This window comes from Rhinolophus ferrumequinum, chromosome 10, assembly GCF_004115265.2.
Source record: "Rhinolophus ferrumequinum isolate MPI-CBG mRhiFer1 chromosome 10, mRhiFer1_v1.p, whole genome shotgun sequence".
NCBI classification, from domain to species: domain Eukaryota; kingdom Metazoa; phylum Chordata; class Mammalia; order Chiroptera; family Rhinolophidae; genus Rhinolophus; species Rhinolophus ferrumequinum.
The window spans coordinates 21900014-21921185 of NC_046293.1; the positions used below are offsets into that span (position 1 = coordinate 21900014).

Below are 21172 nucleotides of genomic sequence, written 5' to 3' on the forward strand. Positions count from 1 at the left end.
ATAGCAATGACAGTAACAGTACCGTACCAACAACGACAACATTGATTAGTAATCACTGTTATAATGGAATCTCCTCTTTTTTGGTCGCCTTGTCACGTTCTGGGTAAATGTGGTAGAGATTATTGTCCCTACTTTACAGATAAGGAAACTGAAGCTCTGTCACCTGCAGAGGTAAAGGTGTGCGACGATCACGTGGCCAGACGGAAGGGGGTCATCCTGGGCCAGGGCCCCTAATGCGGGAAGTGTGGGGGAAACCTGGTAGAAGCAAGTGAGGGCATCTGGGACAGAGCCCAGCGAAGGGACCCAGCGAGGAGAAACGTTTGCCCAGCGGACTGGGCGGCAGCCTAGGACACGGAGGGCCGCCTGCTGAAGGAACCTGGGGTAGCGGGGAGGGGGATGCGGTGGGGGCATTGCTCCTGAGTCCGCGCGGCCACGAAGCAGAGTGGCGGGTGCCGAGCACTTTTCTGTTGACCAGCTCAGCTCCGGGATCTCCTACCAGACGGTTCCCGAGATGAAGGAGGACCGGGGTGGGGGATGATAGAGCCGAGACTGGAGAATCGATCGGCCCCTCCGCCTATCTTTCCCCTAACGCCTGTCCTGCAGGATTGGTTGAAACAGCTCCTAGATCCAAACTCGCTGAGGTAAAACTGGTTCCAACTCTGTGTCCCCTACACCCTCAACTGTATCTGGTGGGGTAGTGGGGCTTACCCTCAATTTGCATCCAAAGTAGGAGACAGAATCAAGTTTGTTTAAAGAAGATAGTCTATAATTCTCACCTACATCTCTTCCCGCCTATCAATTGCTGTGAAAACTGGCAGGGTTTTGCTTGGAGTTTCTTAATTATTTCATTTTGTCTACATACATTTAGTAGAAGCTTTGTGTTAGGCCTGTGGAACATACAGACAGGAAGGGCATTTTCCCTGCCCAGCACAGACTACAATCAAAAGGAAGACACTTTATGGATATGAATAACATACAATAAAAAGCAGGCTGGGGCCTGTAAAACCATAAAATACAAAAGTAAGTCAATTTAGTGTCATTTTAAAGCCATTTTTAAAAAAGAACAGAAAGCAAAAACTCCTTTAGGTGAACACAAATAAGAATATATTTTTAGTTTCTTATTGTGGCTGTAAAAGAGAGAGAGACCAGTCAGGTAGGAAAGAGAGGAAAGAAGAATATTGGAAAAGAATTCAACAGACAATGTAAGTACAAGAGACCCAAAAGGAAAAACAAAAATCCATAGATTACAATCACAAACAGCTGTGTATATGTCTATACACAGTGTTAAAAAGAAAGGTATAATATGCAGAGAGAAATAATATAGAGAGAAGTAGAAATAGTGGAAAATAGAAACACAAACACTAATTCATAAATATTAAAGTTTTACATGATAAAATTTTTACTAAAGACTGTTACATTTTACAATTTTTTTTGCAAACTATCCAGTTATAAAGGATGGTGTGAAATGATAGGAAAACAGAAGGCTTTGGGGTTCAGTATACTTGTCTTAATCCTATTTCTGTTACTTATGAGCTGTTTGACCTTAGGAAATTGTTTTCCCTGAGGCTCAGTTTTCTCATCCGTATCATGGGGACAATTGTTTTCTATTTTAGGGACTTGTTTGGGCTTTAAATAAGATGAAATGTAAATCATTTAGCCCAGTGCCTAGCTCTAATAAGTCATAGCTATTATTATTATTACTACGACTACGATTAGTTTATTTTAATCCTGTTATTTGTCTTGCTGTTTAATTAAGTTAGATTTCAGCCAGTAGTACTAGGTCTGCTCCTGACTTCATAGAATGTGCCATGTACTTAAAGCTTCTAAGTTCTTGGCAAGTCTAAAAGAAATTGTACTTTTATAATATGGGGATTTATATCTGTGGGTGGATGAACTGAGTGCATTCAATTACAGTCCAGATAAACAACATTGCCTGAAAAGCCCCTGCAAACAAGAGGTTTGCAGAACAAGAAGGATGAGAGTGGACTTCTCTCCTCCTTGGTCACGGTTAAATAATTAGAGCGGTAAGGACAACACATTTTTTTCCTTCGTAATAACCAACATCCTTATAGCTCTTCTTAGTTTTCAAAGTACTTTTCACATCATCTGACTTGGATTGGCTGACTTCTTTTCCCCTACTTTTCCTTCCACTTGACCTCCAGTTATGTTTTGTTTTGTTTTTTTAAGTTTACAAAAGGGGCAGTCAGAAATGTCAACAGAAAAGTCCACACAAAATCGTTAGCTTGACGCCAGCAGTGCCTTAAAAGTCAAGCTGAAGGTTATTTCCTCATCATTATGCTCTGCTTCTGACCTAATCAAAAAGGCAGTCATCTGGGCAGGCCAAGGACCTAGGGGTTCCTGGCTCACGGGTAAACAAAATAATTGCTAGCTCTGGTCTCTACACACCATTCAAGGACACAGTTCACAACCCTTTCTCCTTGTATTAGTCCAAGTGGGTGGGAAGGAAGTGGGAAAACATTGAAAGACATTGGGTCTGAGAGAATCTGTGTAAATCTTCATTTGCGTATGAGAGATAAAGCTCTTTATAGTGTTGAGAGAATCTAGAAATCGATTTTCGTTGAGTTTGTAGAGAGAATTGTTGAGAAATTCACACACAAACTTCTTTCAAAAATATCTGGTAGATAGTGTTAATTTTATTTTGAGTTGGTCCAGGGCTTTAGGTTTGGGCATTATAAAACTCCATTCCTCTTTCTCCACTTCTGCAAAGCTTGGGATCTTAAGAATATGCACTAAAGTGGGTCAGGTTCCCCAAATTTGCACTGACGTTGCTGGTAGAGTCCTCTCAAATGATTTGGTTTCAAGAACTTTAATTCAGGGTTTCTTACGAAAACTAGCTGTCAGTTTATTTTCCAATGCTGGTAGTTATTCATGAGACAAAGTGATCTAGAAAGAGGACAGCTCTAGATATGTATGTTGAGGAAAGTATAAGCAATTATTTAATTCCTTGTCACCCTACTGTGAGTAGGCACTTTGCACATATTATCTGTGTTTGAAAATTGCAACAAGCCAAGAAGAAAGGTATGAGATTCATACTTGGTAGAAGATCCTAAGGTACTGAATTTAATTGGATAGGCCTAAAAGAAAGAGTTGATAAGAATCAGAGGCACCTGACCTGCCTGCTCCCAAAGGCCAGGTCTTTCCACAGGGCCTTCATGCCACTTCTGTGATGATACATATCAAAGGACCTGACCCAGTGACCACATATAATTGCATAATGTTAGAGGAATGCAAGAATTAAATAAATCAACCAGCATGGTGTTCACTTGGAAGAACAGTATATTTTATACCCATGTCCCTCAGATAGCCAGTAGATATCTCAAACTTAACATGTTCCAAACTGAAGCTTTGATCTTCCCAACTGCTCCTTCCCCCACGGCCTTCTCTGTCTCGGCTCATAGCAACTCCATCCTTTCTTTCCTGAGCTCTTTATCTCATACCACACATCCAAACCATCAGTCAATTCTTATCAGTCAATATATACTTTTCAAATATATCTGGAATCTGACCACCTCTCACCACTGCACGATTATCCCGAGACCACATTATCTCTCACCTCCTAATGGCTGTAGTTTTCCAACAGGTCTCCTTATTCAACCCTCATTCTCTTTGGATAGTGTCTTTTGAGCTCAGCAGTCAGAGTGACTCATTTCGTGATTCCCATTCCACTGAGTAAATGACCTCCAGGGCCCTTGTTATCTCTTTGTCCTCATCTGTCACTCTTCCCTTCATTCACTGTGCTGAAGTGCCACTGGTGTCCTTGCTATTCTTCAAACACGACAGGTACCTATGCTCCTTAGAATGCTTTCTCCATGGGTTACACTCACATGGCACTTGTTGTGTTCCTGATGCTGTCCAAAGGCAGGCAAAACTCACCTAACAATCCCACGAGGAAGGCGCTATTCTTATCCTCCCTTTAGAAAGATGGGGAAATTGAAGTGTGAGGATTAAAAAGCACAATGACAGCCTATGTTCTTAATCACTAGCCTATGCTATGTTTAAAAATGAAGGCTTGCAATCACACACCACCATTTTAAAATCCCTGATTTTTCTGAGCTCTCTCTGTTTTTTATGTCAGAAATTGGATGTGAACATGTAGTTTAGATGTGAATTTGCAGCCATTTGCTATACAATCCAACAACATTTTCCCTCTCTTGGTATAAAACCTTTACTTAGTCATCATGCAATTTTTTATTTTGCATAAAAAAGACATTTACTAGCTTTGGCATTTTTTTCCTGGTTGGCATATCATACTGGTTCAGTTCAGAGAACTTTATAATCCCTTCCTAAGAATAGCTGGTTCTCACTTTCTGTGTTCTCCTCCAACACTTCACTAATCAGTAGGGGGGTTAATACAGAAGTAGAGAAGCATAACAACTTCTAGAGACTATTTATTCCATTTACGTGTTCTGTGAATTACTGGAGAGATGAAATAAGAGCAGATATCTGCTAGTAGCAGTTGGCGTAGAGGAGCAGGAACTTGCGGCATTTCTGTGAGTTAAAAAGTGCCAGAACCCATAATAAAGATGTTTACTGCAGATAGACTTTCAGAATGAAGGGAATGGGAGTGGGGATGGGGAAGGGAGTGAATTCAGATAGACAGAAAGATTGAAGGAGCAGAAGTATGACAAGAAAGAGGTGAGCAGAACCTTAAGGGTGGGGATAATTACAAAGTAGAAACTTAAGAAAATCTCCTACAAATCTTTATGTTGCGTCATTGGAATTCACCCCTGGTCATTTGCAAAAGTTGCATAAATTCACAGACTCAGCCTGAAATGAGGAGAGCAAGGAAGTAAGTTTATTCAAGAAGAAAGATGCCGGCATAGAAGTTGCCAGGATAGACAACTGTACCTAACTTTAGGTTAGCTTTTTCTTATATAGGAAAGGGTAGGTAAATTTCCTTACAGCAGGAGATGTGACATATAGACTGAGGTCATTTGATTGACACATGTTGGTTATATAACTAGTTTCTTTCTGTGCATGCTCTTACCCAGACTGCATATAGAAAAACCCAAGGTCGGGGGAGCCTTAATTTTCATTTTATTTTAATTTTATTATAATGAGGCTAGAGTTCGACTAATGGACAGGTTTTAACAGTTTGCGCAGGCGTCAAAACCAGATTACTCCAGTTAGGGTCTTATCTCCTTTTTTTAGGAGGGTTTGGACATTTTTTATTTATTTCTAGGGGACGAGACTGGGGTGGGGATGCAGGCCTGGGCAGTCCCCCTTCAGGTTCACTTTTATGAACGCTTTTCTGCCTCATCACTTTATATATCAACCCAACAGATTATCATCAATTTTTCATCAACCTTATTCTTTCCCACCTGTCAGAATGAACCTAATCCCTGTGAAAAAATCTTCAGTAATCTGAAAAACTATAATATCAATGCTGTAGGTTTTTATTAAATTTTTCTCTTTTATAAGCTTTAGCATAATTTATTTTCTCCTTTTCATATTTATTTTTATAATTACTGCAAGTAAAATCGCATACTAATTAGTAAATATTAGCATATAATAGCAACCACTTACTGAGTTCTGTCTGTATGCTAGGCACCCTGCTTAGTTGTTTACATACATTGCCTCACTTGAATCCTCATGAAAGCCTTAAGAAATGGGACCATTATTCCTATTTTATGGAATAGGAACATGAGGCTCAGAGATGCTAAGCAATTAAAATGTAATCTCCATTAAGACAATGGTTTTTGTCCTTTGTGTGTGTCTTATTTTTTAATTGCCCTGTCTCCATCACTAGACCAGTACCTGGCACATAGTAGGTACTCAATAAATATTTGTTGAATGTTAAATGAGCTTGCTCACACATCTGTAAATGCCAAACCAACAGGCTTGTCCACTGCAAAGTCTGCATTCTTAGTCACATGCTACAGTGCTTCTGGGACACTCAGCACTTAAACATGGCTCTTTGTGTTACTGAGGCATAAATTGAAATGGGCAGCCCGAAATCGGATGTTTTATCCCATTGCTCCTGCGGTGGGCACACCTTTTTATATAAACTCCTGAATATTCCATTTTCTCCCCCAAAATGAAAATACCATTGCCACTTTTTTCATTGTAAAAATTAGACAAGTTTGTTGAAACATATGAATGATACAAAAAAGTATAAAAATTTAAGACAAGGAAGGATTAGGGTGAGGCAAGTAAGGCACTTGCCTTTTGTGCAAAATATAAGGGGGAGAGAAAAACACAGGAATCAAAACAAAATTTCAATTCGCTGTTTAAAAAAATAAAAATTAATGTAAAAAATCCATAATAAACACCACATCACAATTTTAAATAAAAACAAGATCTGTGGTCTGGGACAAGAGTGTGGCAATGAGACACTCACTCTGGATCATGTAAGTGCAGAGTCAGATCCTATCTATATTTAAAATTTTGAGATTTCACTTTTTTCTTGAAGTAATTTTGAAAAATTTTTTAATTGTATTAACATGTTATTTATGTTGATAACTAAGTTTTTCGGGGTACTTCCTTGAATTTCGCAGCTAAGGTGAGTGCCTCTCTCACCTAACCCTAATCCCAAACCTGATAAAAAGTAAAGGAGAGATTGCTCTAAATCAGAGACAACCATTATTAATGTTTGGTGAACAATTTTTCAAATGCCTCTCTGATTTGGCATGTTTTTTTCTTTTTTAATTCACACTATTCCCTTTTAAAATATATATTTTTTTAGTTATATAGTAAAAAAAGTAAATAATGACTACAACATAGTTTTAAGGGGCCACATGGCAATTCATTTTATTGGTATACCATAGTTATTTAATTAACTCTCTATTTATTAAAGAACTCTGCAACCAACATTATTGTACATACTTTTTTGCCCACTGATCTGATTATTTTCTTGAGATAAGTTCCTGGAAGTGGAAATGTTGGGTAAAAGACTTTGTGTGCGCACTGCTTTTATAATAAATTAACAGCAATAAAGCATATTTGGGAGTCACTGGCGTTTGAACTTAATGGCTTTATGCAATGCTCACAGAAAAATTTTAAATGTATTTTCTTTTCTTTGGACAGGGCCAGGAGACAAAATGTTACCACATTTATCCCCGATACCATTGACTCCTGAAGGTAAAGCAGAGATCAATCAATGAGTTCTTACTTTGTGCCTAGCCTGGTCATACTCTACAGTAGGTTGGGAGTAAGAAAAGGAGAATGCTATGTAATAAGCATCAGACATGGTCTCTCTATAGAAAGAGTTTATAAATTACCCACTGAGAAGGTTCTCGTCTACTTTTTAATTCTCAAAAGTCTTCAAATTAGAGGAGCATTAAATTGTCATATTTAGCTAGATACTGGAACCTTTTGAGACGTAAAACAACTCAAAATAAAAAAAGATTTAAGGTTGAACTAATACTTTCTCCATTGATATGCTTTTTGAATGTTAAATTATATATTATGTATATTATTTAGTTTACTAATTAGTCTGAAATAAAATTTTAAAGTTTAAAAAAACCTCAATCATTAATATTTGTTATAATAAAAGACATGAATAACTATACTTTATCAAAATCTGTCCTCTCCTTTCCTTTACCACCCTCTCTCCTTATCCTCCCACTTCTTCACGACTATACAAGGAATTAGTATTTATCAATGTACAAGAATAGCTTTTTTTTTCCACTTATAAATTTGACAAAGATTTAAAAATTGGATAACACCAAGAGTTTGTTATGGGTTACAGGTACTCTATAAGAATTGTCTTTAAAGGAAATTTGGCCTTATCTATATTTAGAATTAAAAGGTTTGGCTGCAACTGACAGAAAATATAAAATCGCAGTGGATTAAACATGATAAAAGTTTATTTCTCTCTTAGGTAACAAAGTCTGTACGTAAGCATTCCAGGGCCTGTGTGGAGGCTCACATGAGGGGCCCAGGCTTCCCCTAGCTTGTTGCTGGCCTATATCCTTGATCCAAAGTGGCTGCTTCTACACCAGTGATCACACCCATATTCCTGCCAGCAAGGAGGAGAAAATGGAGGAGAAGCCTGCCCCTTCCTTGCAGGACGTGACTTAAAGTTGCACTCACCACTTCCCCTAACATCCCCTTGTCCAGAACTTAGCCATATGGATATATCCAGCTCCAAAGGAGGTTGAAAAATGCAGTCTTTACTCTGGGTGCCCATATGCCAAGCTAGAGTTAAGGGCTCTATTCCTGTAGGAGAAGGGAGAATGGGTACTGGTGGGCCACCAGACATTTTAAGAGCATTTAAATAGGGTGTTGGGAAAATTTCCCAACGTATACTGAAACTGACTTCCAAAGGAAGATAGGCCAAGAGATTGAGAAAAGAAGCTGAGAACTCCAGAATTAAACAAAGAGTTTGTTAAGCAAACTTAAGGTGTCAACAAAAAGGTGGATCTCCACACCCAAAAAGGGATGGAGGCTTAATATATACAGCCTCCAGGAACACAGAAAGCTTGTAGCTAAGTGACACCTACTTGTTAAGAGCTGTACATGCCAAAGCATTAAACAACTTAATAGGCTTACTTATCTATGTAAGGACATTTCTATCAGTCACTGAGAGCAACTTGTTTCCTAAGACAGCCTTGGTCATGTCAATCAGCAGAAATTATTTTGCCTAACAGGGCCATGTTGGCAATTTATTCTACAGACACATCTGCACACGTGATTAAAGATGTGTACAAGAGTATTCATCACAGTATCGTTTATACTAGGAAAAGCCTGGAATCAACTATAATGTCCATTGGTATGGGATTGGTTATATACAACACGATACATCCAAGGAATGGGATGCTGGGATGCTAGGTAGCTATTTTTTTTTTTTTTGATGAGGTAAATATACATATATATATATATATATATGAAAAGAACACCTAAATATATTGTTAACTGAAAAAAAATTTAGAACAGTAGAATAGTATGTATTGAATGGTCCCTTTCTTATTAAAGGATTTATATTACTTTGTCAAGAATGTGAGGGAGCTAAGCTAAGCTACTGCTATAAACATTCATGTACAAGTTTTTGTGTGAACAAGTGTTTTCATTTCTCTTGGGCATAGATCTAGGAGTAGAATGGCTGGATCATATGGCAGCTCTATGCTCAACCTTTTGAAGAGCCGCCAGACTGTTTTCCAAAGTGGCTGCACCATTTCGCATTCCCACTGGCAGTGTGTGAGGGTCCAATTCCTCCACATCCTTGACATAATTGTTATTATCTTTGACTTTTAAGACTCTAGTCTAGACTGAGAATCTCCCTAAGGGTATTGGCCGTGTCTATTGGGGCGGAAAAGATAGTGTAAGAGTAATGGGTATATTTGTAGTGGTGGGAAGAATCAACATGTTAGTATCTTAAAATATGATCCCACTATCTTGTAATAGCCCCCCTATCTATTTACGTAACAAATGTAGAATTCTTCCCCACGAATCACTAAGCACTATGCCCAGTGCCGTGGGAAACAGAGGACCTGTGGCTCCTGTCCCCTAGATGCAGGCTCCTCATCCCGACCTCAGTTGGGGCGGCGAGGCTGACTTTATCCTCCTCCTGGAAGACCCACGTGTCCCACTTACTCTACCCTGGCTGGTGGGAGCCTGGCCATCTGGTCCACAGAGGAGGGATGGCAGAAGTTTTTCCTTCTTTCTTTTTTCTTAACAGAGAAACTAAAAGATGACTCACTCAAAAAGGAGAGGCCATATAGGATCTTTTTTAAAGATCTCTTTCTTTACAAAGAAGATGAAACTACAAGGAAAAAGGTAAGGTTTTATTAAAATCCCAGTCCAATTAATGTTAGAAACATATTTGCTTCTCCATCACTTTTATGAATTTTGCTGAGTTTAGACATGGGGTCAGATGTTAATGCATGTGCCAACCACTGTGCTGGGGGTCGGTGTAAACACCCACCACAGAATAGCATCCAGCTCACGGTAGGGACCTATTGATCACCCTCTCCTGTCTTTCCAAGACAGACACACCATTACAATCCATTGCGACCATGTACAGCATGCCCTCACTTCATTGATTCTAACACCCACATTTTCATACATTTTCTTATTCCTGAAATTGGGATCCAGCTTCTAGAGAGGGGATGCCATACATAACTGGCAGTGCACAAAATAGTGCATCTTACAGTAAATGGCATCTTAAAGTTGATGAAATATAGTAATAGATGCATACAAAGGAAATCTAGAGAAAGTGTTTGTTGGCGAGAAGTGGGAGAGGAGGGTGGTGGTTTTGTTTGTGTGTGTGTGTGTGTGCGCGCAGTCTACTGAGGAGACAACAGGAGCAGAATCAAGATAAGTCAACATTTGCCAGGCAGATACAGATGAGAGACTGTATATGTATGTATTGGGGAGGGTGGTGGGGGAAGGAAGAAATGGAAGAGGGTGTGTCGTTTTAGAATTACTTGGTATGAAGCTAAGTCAGCGATGAGGCTAACTTTCCAGCTGTATCTTACAGTTAATCTCACTACGTACACTGTATGGTTCAGATTTCATGAGGTTTTCTTTCCTTATTCCTAGAAGTAATGGCTGATTGCAGGATTTAAAAAAAAAAATGAGGAAAATATCCAGAAATTCTCCATAACTGATTCATCTGTGGGGTGATGGTTTTACACATGTGTTCAACAGTTTGACTGAAAGTATACAAAATTAAATTGAGAAAAGATTCACAAAGTCAGAAGGCTGATGTTTTTTATGTCTACTGGGAAGATGCATTTCCTCTTAAGTTTTCAATTTCGCAGGATCACTCTATTCTTTTCAAATCAGTGGAATTTACAAGTTCCCTGCACTTTGGGCAAGAAAACATGGTGACAATAAAGCCAGAGCAACATTTTCCAGTCTTGTATTTGTCATGTACATTTTAATAAAGGTTGAATGTTTTTACATTTGTGTTCAGCTTTACATGAGAAGGAACTGAAAACTAAACACAGTTCTTCAAAGATAAGAACTTGAGGTTGCTTGTTTAATGTATTAGTAATGAGAAAAACACTTGTTGAAAATGCTAGTTTTTATATATGATCACTTTTAAGACAACATTATTTTGGTATATTAGAATTCTTTTAAACTTTTCCACTTGGGCAGGAAAATTTTTCGAACCGCAACATGAAAGTCCACCAAAAGTCTACTTTCTCATCTCGAATGAAGAGTCGTTCACACCTGAGCCAAATAATGTTTTACTCTGACACAGTTGGTGGATCACTTGCAAAATTTGAGCTAGATCCCACTCTTATTCTCAGATTAACAGAAGGTAAGTCTAAATTATTATTTGTTTAAGAACATCGTTTTGAATATTTACTATTGATATCAGATTTGGTGGCTTTTCTGGAGGTAAGAAACATAAGGTGTGCTGTCTCATAATAGGGAGTGGGGGTGGGGTCTTTGTAAATGGGGGTTGAGAGTTGGAATAAAATCTATTTTAAATAAGAAAACATACTTTTCCAAGAAATAGACTGTTACTTGTTTTCATGGCTCTAAGGAAGCAAGTCACTGCCAAAATGATACAGTAGTAAAGATAATGGCTCTGGACATTTAAATTCAGTTCTTAGATGTAGAAATATATAAACTTTCTAAAGACAAGTCTTGATTGTCCCAGCCATACAAGCTAATAGAATGAAATTAGTTTACCTGTTGTCATGCCGGGTCTCTAGTTCTGCTCCCCGCACAAGAACGCAGGATATGGTGAGGCCAAAAAGGGACACCAACGGAGCGATGGATAGGGGGTTCATACCACTATATTCTCACCGGCAGCTGGGTTGGAGACACAGGAAGCAGGAGCCACACAATCTGCAATCTGCTGTCCGCTTCTCTGCCAGCCAACCAACCAACCCCTTGCTAACTGCAATCCACTTGCTAAGCGCATTTGCTAGCTGCAACCCTCCATGCTAACTGCAATTCGCACATGCTAGCTCAGCCACGGCAGTTATATCAGTGACTAATGGCTAACTGGTAACAGCTGATGGCCAGCTAGTCACAGCTGATGGCCATCTACTACCCGAGCCAGCACCTTTCCCCGTGAGGCTGAGAGCCTGAAAACTGCTTTCCTGGCTCTGTCCCCACAATCCTCCACAAGGTGCTTATTACTTTCGTGTATGTTAGATGTTTTTGCCTCCTCTCTGATGAAAATGGCTCAGTGAAGTTGAGTCACTTATTCAAAGTCACTAAGTGGGTGCAGAATTCAAATCAATGCCTGTCTGACTCCAAAGCTGCTTGTTTGTCACCCACCCTCACAGAACTATTATTAGTGATTATAATAATCATTATTACTACTATTAGTGAAAAATTAAGTGATTACCCATTCCAATGGTATTCTTGAAATAATAACAGCTAACCATTCTTAAGAAATTACTATGTGTTTTATAATATGTTACCTCATTTCCTTCTCACAATACCACTATAACGTAGAAAGTAATAGTAATATATCCTCTAGGGCTAATTTACATTATGGTAATAAACCACTCCTAAATTTGAGTGGCTTACAACAACAGAGCTTTGCTTCTCATTCACTTGTCAACTTTGGTGTTTTCGCTGAGTCCTGCACTGAAGGAACAGCCCCCGTCTGGGACGTTGCTGGAGTTATGACAGAGGGAGAGAGAGAGAACCTGGTGGTGGTTCTTGAAATTTGGACATGGGAGACACTTAGGTCCCTTCCACTCCCATTCCATGGGCCAGATCAAGTTAATGGTCAAGCCTGACATCAGGGGGTTGGGGTCAGAGGTGGGGGTGGGGGAGTGGAGATAATCTTCTCACACAGAGAGGCAGCAAATATTTTAGAACAATATAATCCACCACAATTATTATCCTCATTTTACAGATGAGGACACTAAGGCTTGGAGAGGGTAAGTCATGTACTTTTGTTCCCACAGCTAGTAAGAGGTAGAGGCAGAGTACAATCCAGGCAAGGCATGGGCTTCCCAGTGCAGCCCAGGCTCACTGGTTATTTGGGAAATACTACTTTATTTCTACTTCCATTGACCTTCTTATTAAAATATTTTATTTGCTATCACATTGTGTTGGTTTTTCATGAAGCGAACATTATTGAAATGTAGACTATAATTTTTCCAGAACCAAGTCACCTTGAAAGGAAATTTTGGTATTTTCGATTGCTAGATGGTCAGCTGGCTGACATCTTTTCCTTTCCTGCCATAAGTTTGTGATTCCCCACACACACTTTGCCTAAAGAGTTCAGTTTTATGTCTAGATTGGCCAAAAAGTTAAGATTTAAAATAGCCCAGTCTTATTTAGCATAGGCTTAGGGGTGGTTGGCCCTCTTTCTGTGTGTTAGCTGTGCACTCTCGGGCAGGCATCTTGCCATCTCTGAGCTTCAGGGCCTCATATACAGGGTGGGGAGAGTAGTAAGTACCTTAGTGGGGTTATTGTGAGGATTAAATAAAACGATGTATTTCAATTGTCTAATAAAATTCCTGGAATATATGGACACAAAATAAATAGTAGTTACTCTTATTGAATTAGTTTTTAAGTCCATACATACTATAGGCTATAATTTAATTACATAACTTTATACATTTTTGAGAGACAATGAACTAAACCTAAGTCAATTTCAATTTTCTTTAAAGGTGCAGACACAAAAAGACTGTCCATGAATTCATTAATGACCAAAGAGACAGGTTTCTGCTTGAGGTAGTAAAAATACTTTTTCTCCCGTTAGCCAAATAGAAAACGTCTTGCATAGCATTGCCAATTTTCACCTTAACATTTTATTTTTCCATTACATACCCAGATCTATTGCCCTTCCTATCCTCCCCTAAACCCACTTCAATCTGGCTTTTGTCCTCATCATTCCAACAGAACAACTTTGTTAAGGTTACCAATGACCTACCTTTCTATTGCCAAATTTGAACTGTCCTTTCACAGTCTCCCTTTACTTAAACTTTCAGCAGCAGTTGGCCCATTTGTTCACTTCCTCTTGCTTGAAACCCTTTCAGCTGATTTCCAGGACCCACTGTCTCTTGGTTCTTCCACATCACCGGCTGCTCACTCCTTTACGGTTTTCTTGTTCCTCTTCTCCCTGATCTCCAAATGTTGGGATGCCTCAGGGCTCACTCCTCCCCCTGTGCTCCATCTACCCTCCTCCAGGCCTGTGGCTTTAAATTCCACTTCCATATTAATAACTTCCAAATTTATGTTTCTAGCTTGACCCTTTTCCCTGAACTCTAGACTCACAAGTGCAACTATAGTTCTTAATATCTCAATTTAGATGCTCAACAGACACCTCAGATTTTACATTTCTAAACCTTTGCCCCTGCTCTACTCTTCCCTACCCCCGAAAATCTGCATCTCATGCAGTGTTCCCTACTCAGTAAATACTAATTCCATTTTTCCAGTAGCTTAGGTGAAAAATACTGGAGTTATCCTCAACTCTATCTTCTTACAACCCACTTTCAAATGTATTTTTTTCCATGATCACACCACTTTTCATGACTGTCACTGCTGTTATTGTGTAGTCCACATTACTAATATCTGTGGCATGAATTGTTGCTATAACTTTTAAACACTGATCTCCTGCTTCCACTTTTGTTTCCTACAGTCAGTCTGTTCTCCACACAGCAATAGGAGTGTCTTCTCACACATGCCTCTCTCTAAAGACCACTGATGACTTATCTGGCGCCCAGCTCTCTCTCTCTGCCCTCATTCCTACCACTCTCCCCTTACTCCATCTGCTCCAGCCACACTGGCCTCCTTGCTGTTTCTGGGACGCACCAATTATGCTGTTGACTCATGGCTCTTCCTTCTGGGAGGAACATTCTTCCCTCAGATATCCACATGAGTTGCTCCCTACTTTCTTAATTTTCACCGTATCAGGGAGGCTTTCCTTGGCTATCATAATGACAAATGACAACCCCTGCCCTTGCCCACTGGGGTCCTTATTCTCCTTTATCCGACTCCCACCTGTACTAGAATGTATACCCCATAAAAGCAATTGTGTTTATTTTGTTCATTGCTCTATTAATATCACTTAAAACAGTCCTGGCACACAGTAGACACTCAATAAATACTGGGCAAATAAAGTAGTAAATAAAATATATTTTTGTTATGAATTTGGAGTATCTAATTATTGGTTGTGTTTCTTTAAAATGATCTCATTTACATATTTTTAGTTCATTTATCATGTATGTGCCTTTGTTTATAGTTTATTTTCCATGCATGGCATTAAAAGCCCAAGTGGATTCTTATATTCTATACCAAAAAAATATAGATGCTTGATGTCAAACTTGGATTTGGGGACCTAAATGGGGCTCTTTGAGGTTAAACACTTCTACCCTTGGGCTGGCTTGGAGGCATGCATCACTGGTACAGCAGCAATGGAACCTGATTCTCCCTGGGTACGTCCTATGGGAGAAGGCTCTAGCTGCAGACAGCCCAGTTTTCCAATGCTCAGAAAGTATTGGAGGGACACTGGGTAACACCAGGTGGACCGGTTCTTTGGAGCAATATGTTGCTATTTTTGATTTGTGGGGTACAGCCATTTTGGAACAATATTGAGCCTCTTCATACAAGTGAAAGAGAGGAATTAGTCTCCCATCTAATTATCCCCAAAATAAAATTTCTTCATGAAATAAAGGCCGTGGCCCCTAAATTTTGGCATACCATTTTTTTCTAATACAAATGATCACTTACAATGCAAGTTCCCCCCTCCGTCCGCCCCTTTATTATGAGACTGTTGAAATGTACTAGAAATGTGCTGGAAATGTGGAATAATGTTCTCAATGCACTTCCGTTTTCAATATCGCTAGTATGCTCTGTCAACCAAAAGAAATACAATCACAAAGTTTGATAAATACACAGCAACGAAGGAACGGCAACTCCTGAAAGCAGAAACAAAGCTCCAAGAAGATGCAATGGCCTTTGAAGAATTCCTTCGAGAAAATGACCAGAGATCTGTAGATGCCCTTAAAATGTTCGTTTTTTCATTCTGGCCAAATTGCTTTTTACCTCCCTCTTTCTTCTTTTTAGTTTCTCAAAGCACAACACAACACAAAATAAACTAACGAATCTCTGTTACTTCTCAGTGCTGCACAAGAAACTATAAACAAACTCCAAATGATGGCAGAGCTAAAGAAAGCAAGTATGGAGGTACAGGCAGTGAAAAGGTGAGGACAGGACATCATCTTTTCCTTATCAAGTGCCCACGCCCCATTAAAACTTATTTGTGCCGAGCAAGACCTAAGTGAGAATAATCCTTATCAGTTGATGATTCCATAAGTATGGCCACATTTTTAAAATGAGTAATCTGTCTATCAAAGATCATGCCTGCCTGAGTATCAGGACTGTACAGTGATCTCTGGCGGAAAAGTTTCTCTAACTTGTCAACACAGAAGCCAAGAAATTAGTTGGAAAAAAGCAAACCAATGTTAGGACTAAACAAATTATTTTCTAAGTGTCCTTTTTCTTTCATTTTAAGGCACATTTCTTCCCACATTTTAACATCTCCTCAAGGGGGATTCATTTCACAATTATCTTACATTATAATTGGGAGTATTTTTTATATTTTACTTATACTTAGTTGAATTTAGCCTTGGATATTAGAAACCGGGATCCATCCGTAATGACAAAAATACATGAGCAAGAGTTGAGATAAAATTATTATACCACCTGCCACTCTTTTTTATTTCCCCAAATCTAAATATTTTTTTCTATGGTCAAGTATATCTCACTTAATCTCATTTTAAATATCTAAAGAAGCTCCCTTCTGTCATCATCCTTGGGCAGTAATTTCATGACCTGGGAAACACTGTAATCTTGGTATCAAGTCACGTTAAAATTCGTTTTTTCTTTTTGAGGACTTGATGTTTAGCTTGCCTCTAAAACCAAATCCTAAACTTTCCTCCTATACTTTTTTGAGGAGCTGGACAATAGCCCTGTCTAAAATGCAGCAAATGGACTGGATGGTAGTTTCTTTGAAACCAATTGTTATTAACAAATGTATGTTTCAAGCACATTCTGGCTATAGCAGCCTCTTCTATGTTGAGAGTCTAGTTGAAGGTGCTCCAAGATGGAGAATTCCCTTTCCTCCTTGACTCCATAATGTAATTAGATGATTCTGTTCTACTTATAGAACTACAGTAGTAGCCTCTACGTTCGCACAAAGCACTGTACTTATGCACAAGGGCCACGCAGTTAAATCCTCCAAACAGCCTTGCTGAAGAGAACTTTGCTGATTATTTGTGTGTCTCATTATCTTAGCAAGGTGCAAAAGGTAATGGAAAACAAACTGGTAACACAGCAAGGGATGCAGGCACCTGCTATTTACTTCCCTCTTCCTTCTCTAAGGGCTAGAGATGGCCCCTGGAGGTCTTCCACTGCAGGCATGGCTGGAAATCTGTTTACAAAGGGAACTGGAGCTAGTTCTGAAGTTTTTGCTTGGAAGCGGTGCAACTCTAGGTATTTTAACCGTTTTTAGTAGCACATCTGGGAGACTTTCAATCTAAAAAGAAAGTGGTGGTAGAATGAGAGGCTCCCAACATCCATGACTGGTGATATGTGAGCTTCTTTAGATATTTAAAATTAAATCAAGTGAGATACACTTGACCATAGTTAAAAACATCCAGGTTTGACTCTTTAATATCACTCACACACCAGGGCTTCAGGAAGGCTCTGACCAACAGAAGCACTGAAGCTGAAGCTATTGATACAGGAGTGATATTGATAAGGGTATTGATGAGGGTATGGGTAGGAAAGCTCTGAAGGAGAAGGGTGGAACTCGCTTCCTAAGGGCCTTCATTGTGATATTAAACTTTCCTTCGGAGTCCACTTTGACACATGATTATGGGAAAGCCAGGTGAGGCTGGGGAAAGGCTTTCAGTCCAGGCTACTGTGGATTGTTGGCAAGAGTCTGGGCGTCTGAGTCAGGCAGACCTAGTCTTGAGTGCTGGCTCTGCCATTTACCAGACAGATGGCTTTGCAAGTCATTCATTTCTTCTTCCAAAAGATAGGGATGATAATGCCTATTTTAAAGTGCTGTACTGAGGATGAAATTGTATCTGTAGTGTGTCCTGTGTATTGCCCAGTACGTAGTAGGTGCTCATTGAGTGTTTCCCTTCTCCTCACATAAGTATCATCTATCGCTACCTTCTAATTTCTCCCTATGTCTAAAAGTTAATATAATATTTCCCTCAGAAATGTATAAGTAGAGTCAAACTACAGTCAGTCTATCCTACCTGGGGCATGTTTTATTCAAATAGCATTCCTACAGATTCTTCTCATCTCATATCTTATTGATGCCCATATTTTTATGGTCATATTTATAATTTTTGCTAAGTAAATTATTATGCAAATACATAATCAAGAGAATGAATTTTGTAGAATCTTTTTGTAAAAAAAATGAATATGCTTTCACACAGATATATCTATGTGAACATACTTTTTAAAACATACCTTTGTTTCCTTTGAGTAGTGAAATATCAAAAACAGAATTCCTCCTTAGAGAGTATATGAAATATGGATTTTTTCTGCTAAAATTGTCTCCAAAACAATGGCAAATCCAGCAAGCGCTGAGAAAGGCGAAGATGTCAAAGAGTAAAGAAAATATGAGTGGCGGTCTTGCAAAAAGATTAACAAGTAAGTCCTATATTCTTAATTTCAATTAAGTAAATATCCTTTACTGTAAAATGTCTTGCTTCAGTATTTGTTACTTGTTAAATAATTACAATTTCCATTTCAAGCAGAACCTGACCAAGAATCACCACTATCTCTGATAGTATATATTATTAATTGGGAAATTCAGGTTCATGTTAGGAAAAAAACAGTAACAACATATATATGGACAAATAAAATAATTATTTACAGATGATATGATACCATACCTAGTACCTCCGCCTGTAAAACACCTGAAAAACTTTGATTTTATTAAAGGGTTCTGTAGAGTGAAAGATGAACACAAAGTCAATTATACTTTATTAACTTATTAACCTAAATAAACTCTTTATTAATTAGAAAATATACAAGAAAATTAAATCCAAGAAAGCAACAATAACCTTAATTTTGTGACCTGGAGATTTGACAGATAGAGAAGTATGTTGTGTTTTTAGATAGAAATACTGATATAGTAAAGCTGCCAAATTTTCTCAAATTAATGTATAAGTTTTATGGAATTATAATAAAAATGTTACCAAAAATGTATCAAGGAGCTGGGTGTTGGGTTGCGGAGAACTTTATACAGTGATTCTAAGGTTCATCTAGAAAAACAAACACTTTTGAAGAAAAGAGGTAATGGAGAGGGCTGTTACTAACCCTTTAAGATTCACAACATATTCTGACAAGAGTCTCAGGAATTAAAACAGCATGGTGCTGGGGTTTGGAAGTCAGCTTAGTGGACCAGAAATAGATCCTATTATGTGTATAACAATTTAATAAGTGATCAAAGTGGGGTCACCAGTCAAATGGGAAGACTGCCACTTCTCGTAACTTTGGGGTAACAAGAACGAGACACCCTCCTGCCTGAAAAGTCTGAAAACTATGTCAAGCAACAGTTTTCAGACATTGCACATCAAGGAGCAGTGCAAAATCATCCTTCAGAGAAAGGAAATGAATGAGATAAGCCTTATGATGGCCTCAGGACGGAGCTTAGGAAGGGAGAGCCCAGGGGTGCCCAGCAGTCCCCATGAATTGAAAAGCCAGAGCTGGGGGTGCAGGGAGGCCAGTGAGTGCAGTTCCCAGAGAGGAGCACTGCAGAGGAGAAAGCTACCCAGAGAGTTCTGAAGATCTGCAGTCCTCAGCGGAACAGCTGATCCTGAGACTCTAGGGCAAAGAACATTTACATCACAGAGATCAGTAAACAGAAAATCAGGGAGAATTCCCCCCACACACACACCCCGGAGAGCTGGTTGTTAAACATTTACCAGCACACCACAAATGGCTGCCCTGCTCAATTCTCTTGTGTCTTTTTTCACTGTGCTGGGTGTGATTAAATTCGATCGTTGTGTGTGAAACAGCCAGCACAGTGAGGACACTTGATTAAACTCAACACATGGTTCTTGACCAGAGAAAAAAACAAATGAAAGGAAAAGTGAGAAGTATTTGCGTCTAACAGCTTAAGATTCAGGGCTCCTAGATTTGTCATCTAACTAGAAGATGCTCAGAAAGCAATGAGTCTCAGTCCAAGGAGAGAATGGCTCCCCCTGGGATTTTTAGAGGCTATGACAGATGGACACGGGAGACAGGGACCTTGTGCTCTGTGGGTGGGTCTTCATCCATTCCGCCTGCTCCAAAGACCGGCCCTTGTCATCTACATCAGATATTTACTGGTTACAATGTCCCCATCTTATATTTCTTTCCCTAGACGTTTTCACAGTGATTCTGAGATAAAGCTCTCATTCTCAGAAGTGGTTTCCCCCACCCCATCTCTCTCCTCTTTATTTTCCATTTCTAGAATTAAATACAAAGAAAAAACAGAACAGTGGTGAGGGCACCAAGGGGATATCATTTATAGAAGACTATCCTCTGGGAAAAGGGAGCCAAGGTAACACAAGAGATTTGGGACTTCACTAACAAAAGTCAAACCAGAGAAGGTGCCCACCTCTGGTTTTGATCTGGAGACCAAGGGCCTATAGGCTAATTGGGAAGAGAGAGGGTGGGGACAGCGAGGACTGCTATGGTTTCAAGACAGAAGAGCAGGAAGAGTGGCTGGAAGTCATGAGTGCTGGGGTGAGAAAAGATGATCTGGGGGACCTGGCGCCACCACTGGATGAAAAGATCCAAGACTATTGTCCAGGGCTCAGTCTCAGACCAGGGTCGGGGTAGACATTGATGGGTGGGGGCCGAGTGCAGGGGTGACTTGAATGTGTCCATGGCAGCTTTCTCCACAGGATGGAATGACTGACGTGGCCATCATTTTAATTTTTTCCCTCAGTTAAGGTATCTGATTAGAAATATACATGATTAGGTAAAAATAGAACCATGGCTTATATTTCACAATTTATATCCCTGATTTGTGACATGTATCATGTTTTTGACAAACGCCACATACTCCCACCCCCAACCAGGGTGCCTTTGATTTTATTCTTATGCTTGGAACCCAATGGCAGAAAATAAAAGAGCTGCATTTTCTATACAATCATCATTGTAATAATTTTAAAAGGTAGTGGGCATAACCATGCGGAAAAATGAATAGCTGGCACCAAGTAACAAGGATTAATTTCTAATCACATGTTATTTCTTTTCACCATCACCATCA

General features: G+C 39.3%; 1 protein-coding gene across 1 annotated transcript in view; it reads left to right on the forward strand.

Annotated features, from left to right (window-relative positions):
* The first annotated feature begins 53 nt into the window (after window positions 1–53).
* Window positions 54–21172, forward strand: part of CCDC38 (coiled-coil domain containing 38) — a 40120-nt gene continuing 19001 nt past the window's right edge. The window contains exons 1-9 of the mRNA XM_033117632.1: window positions 54–171; window positions 7048–7101; window positions 9641–9738; window positions 11065–11234; window positions 13563–13620; window positions 15735–15898; window positions 16011–16091; window positions 18395–18558; window positions 20369–20461. Of these exons, the coding sequence (XP_032973523.1) occupies window positions 7062–7101; window positions 9641–9738; window positions 11065–11234; window positions 13563–13620; window positions 15735–15898; window positions 16011–16091; window positions 18395–18558; window positions 20369–20461 (868 nt within the window). The 5' untranslated portion in view covers window positions 54–171; window positions 7048–7061. The remainder of the gene's footprint in view (window positions 172–7047; window positions 7102–9640; window positions 9739–11064; window positions 11235–13562; window positions 13621–15734; window positions 15899–16010; window positions 16092–18394; window positions 18559–20368; window positions 20462–21172) is intronic.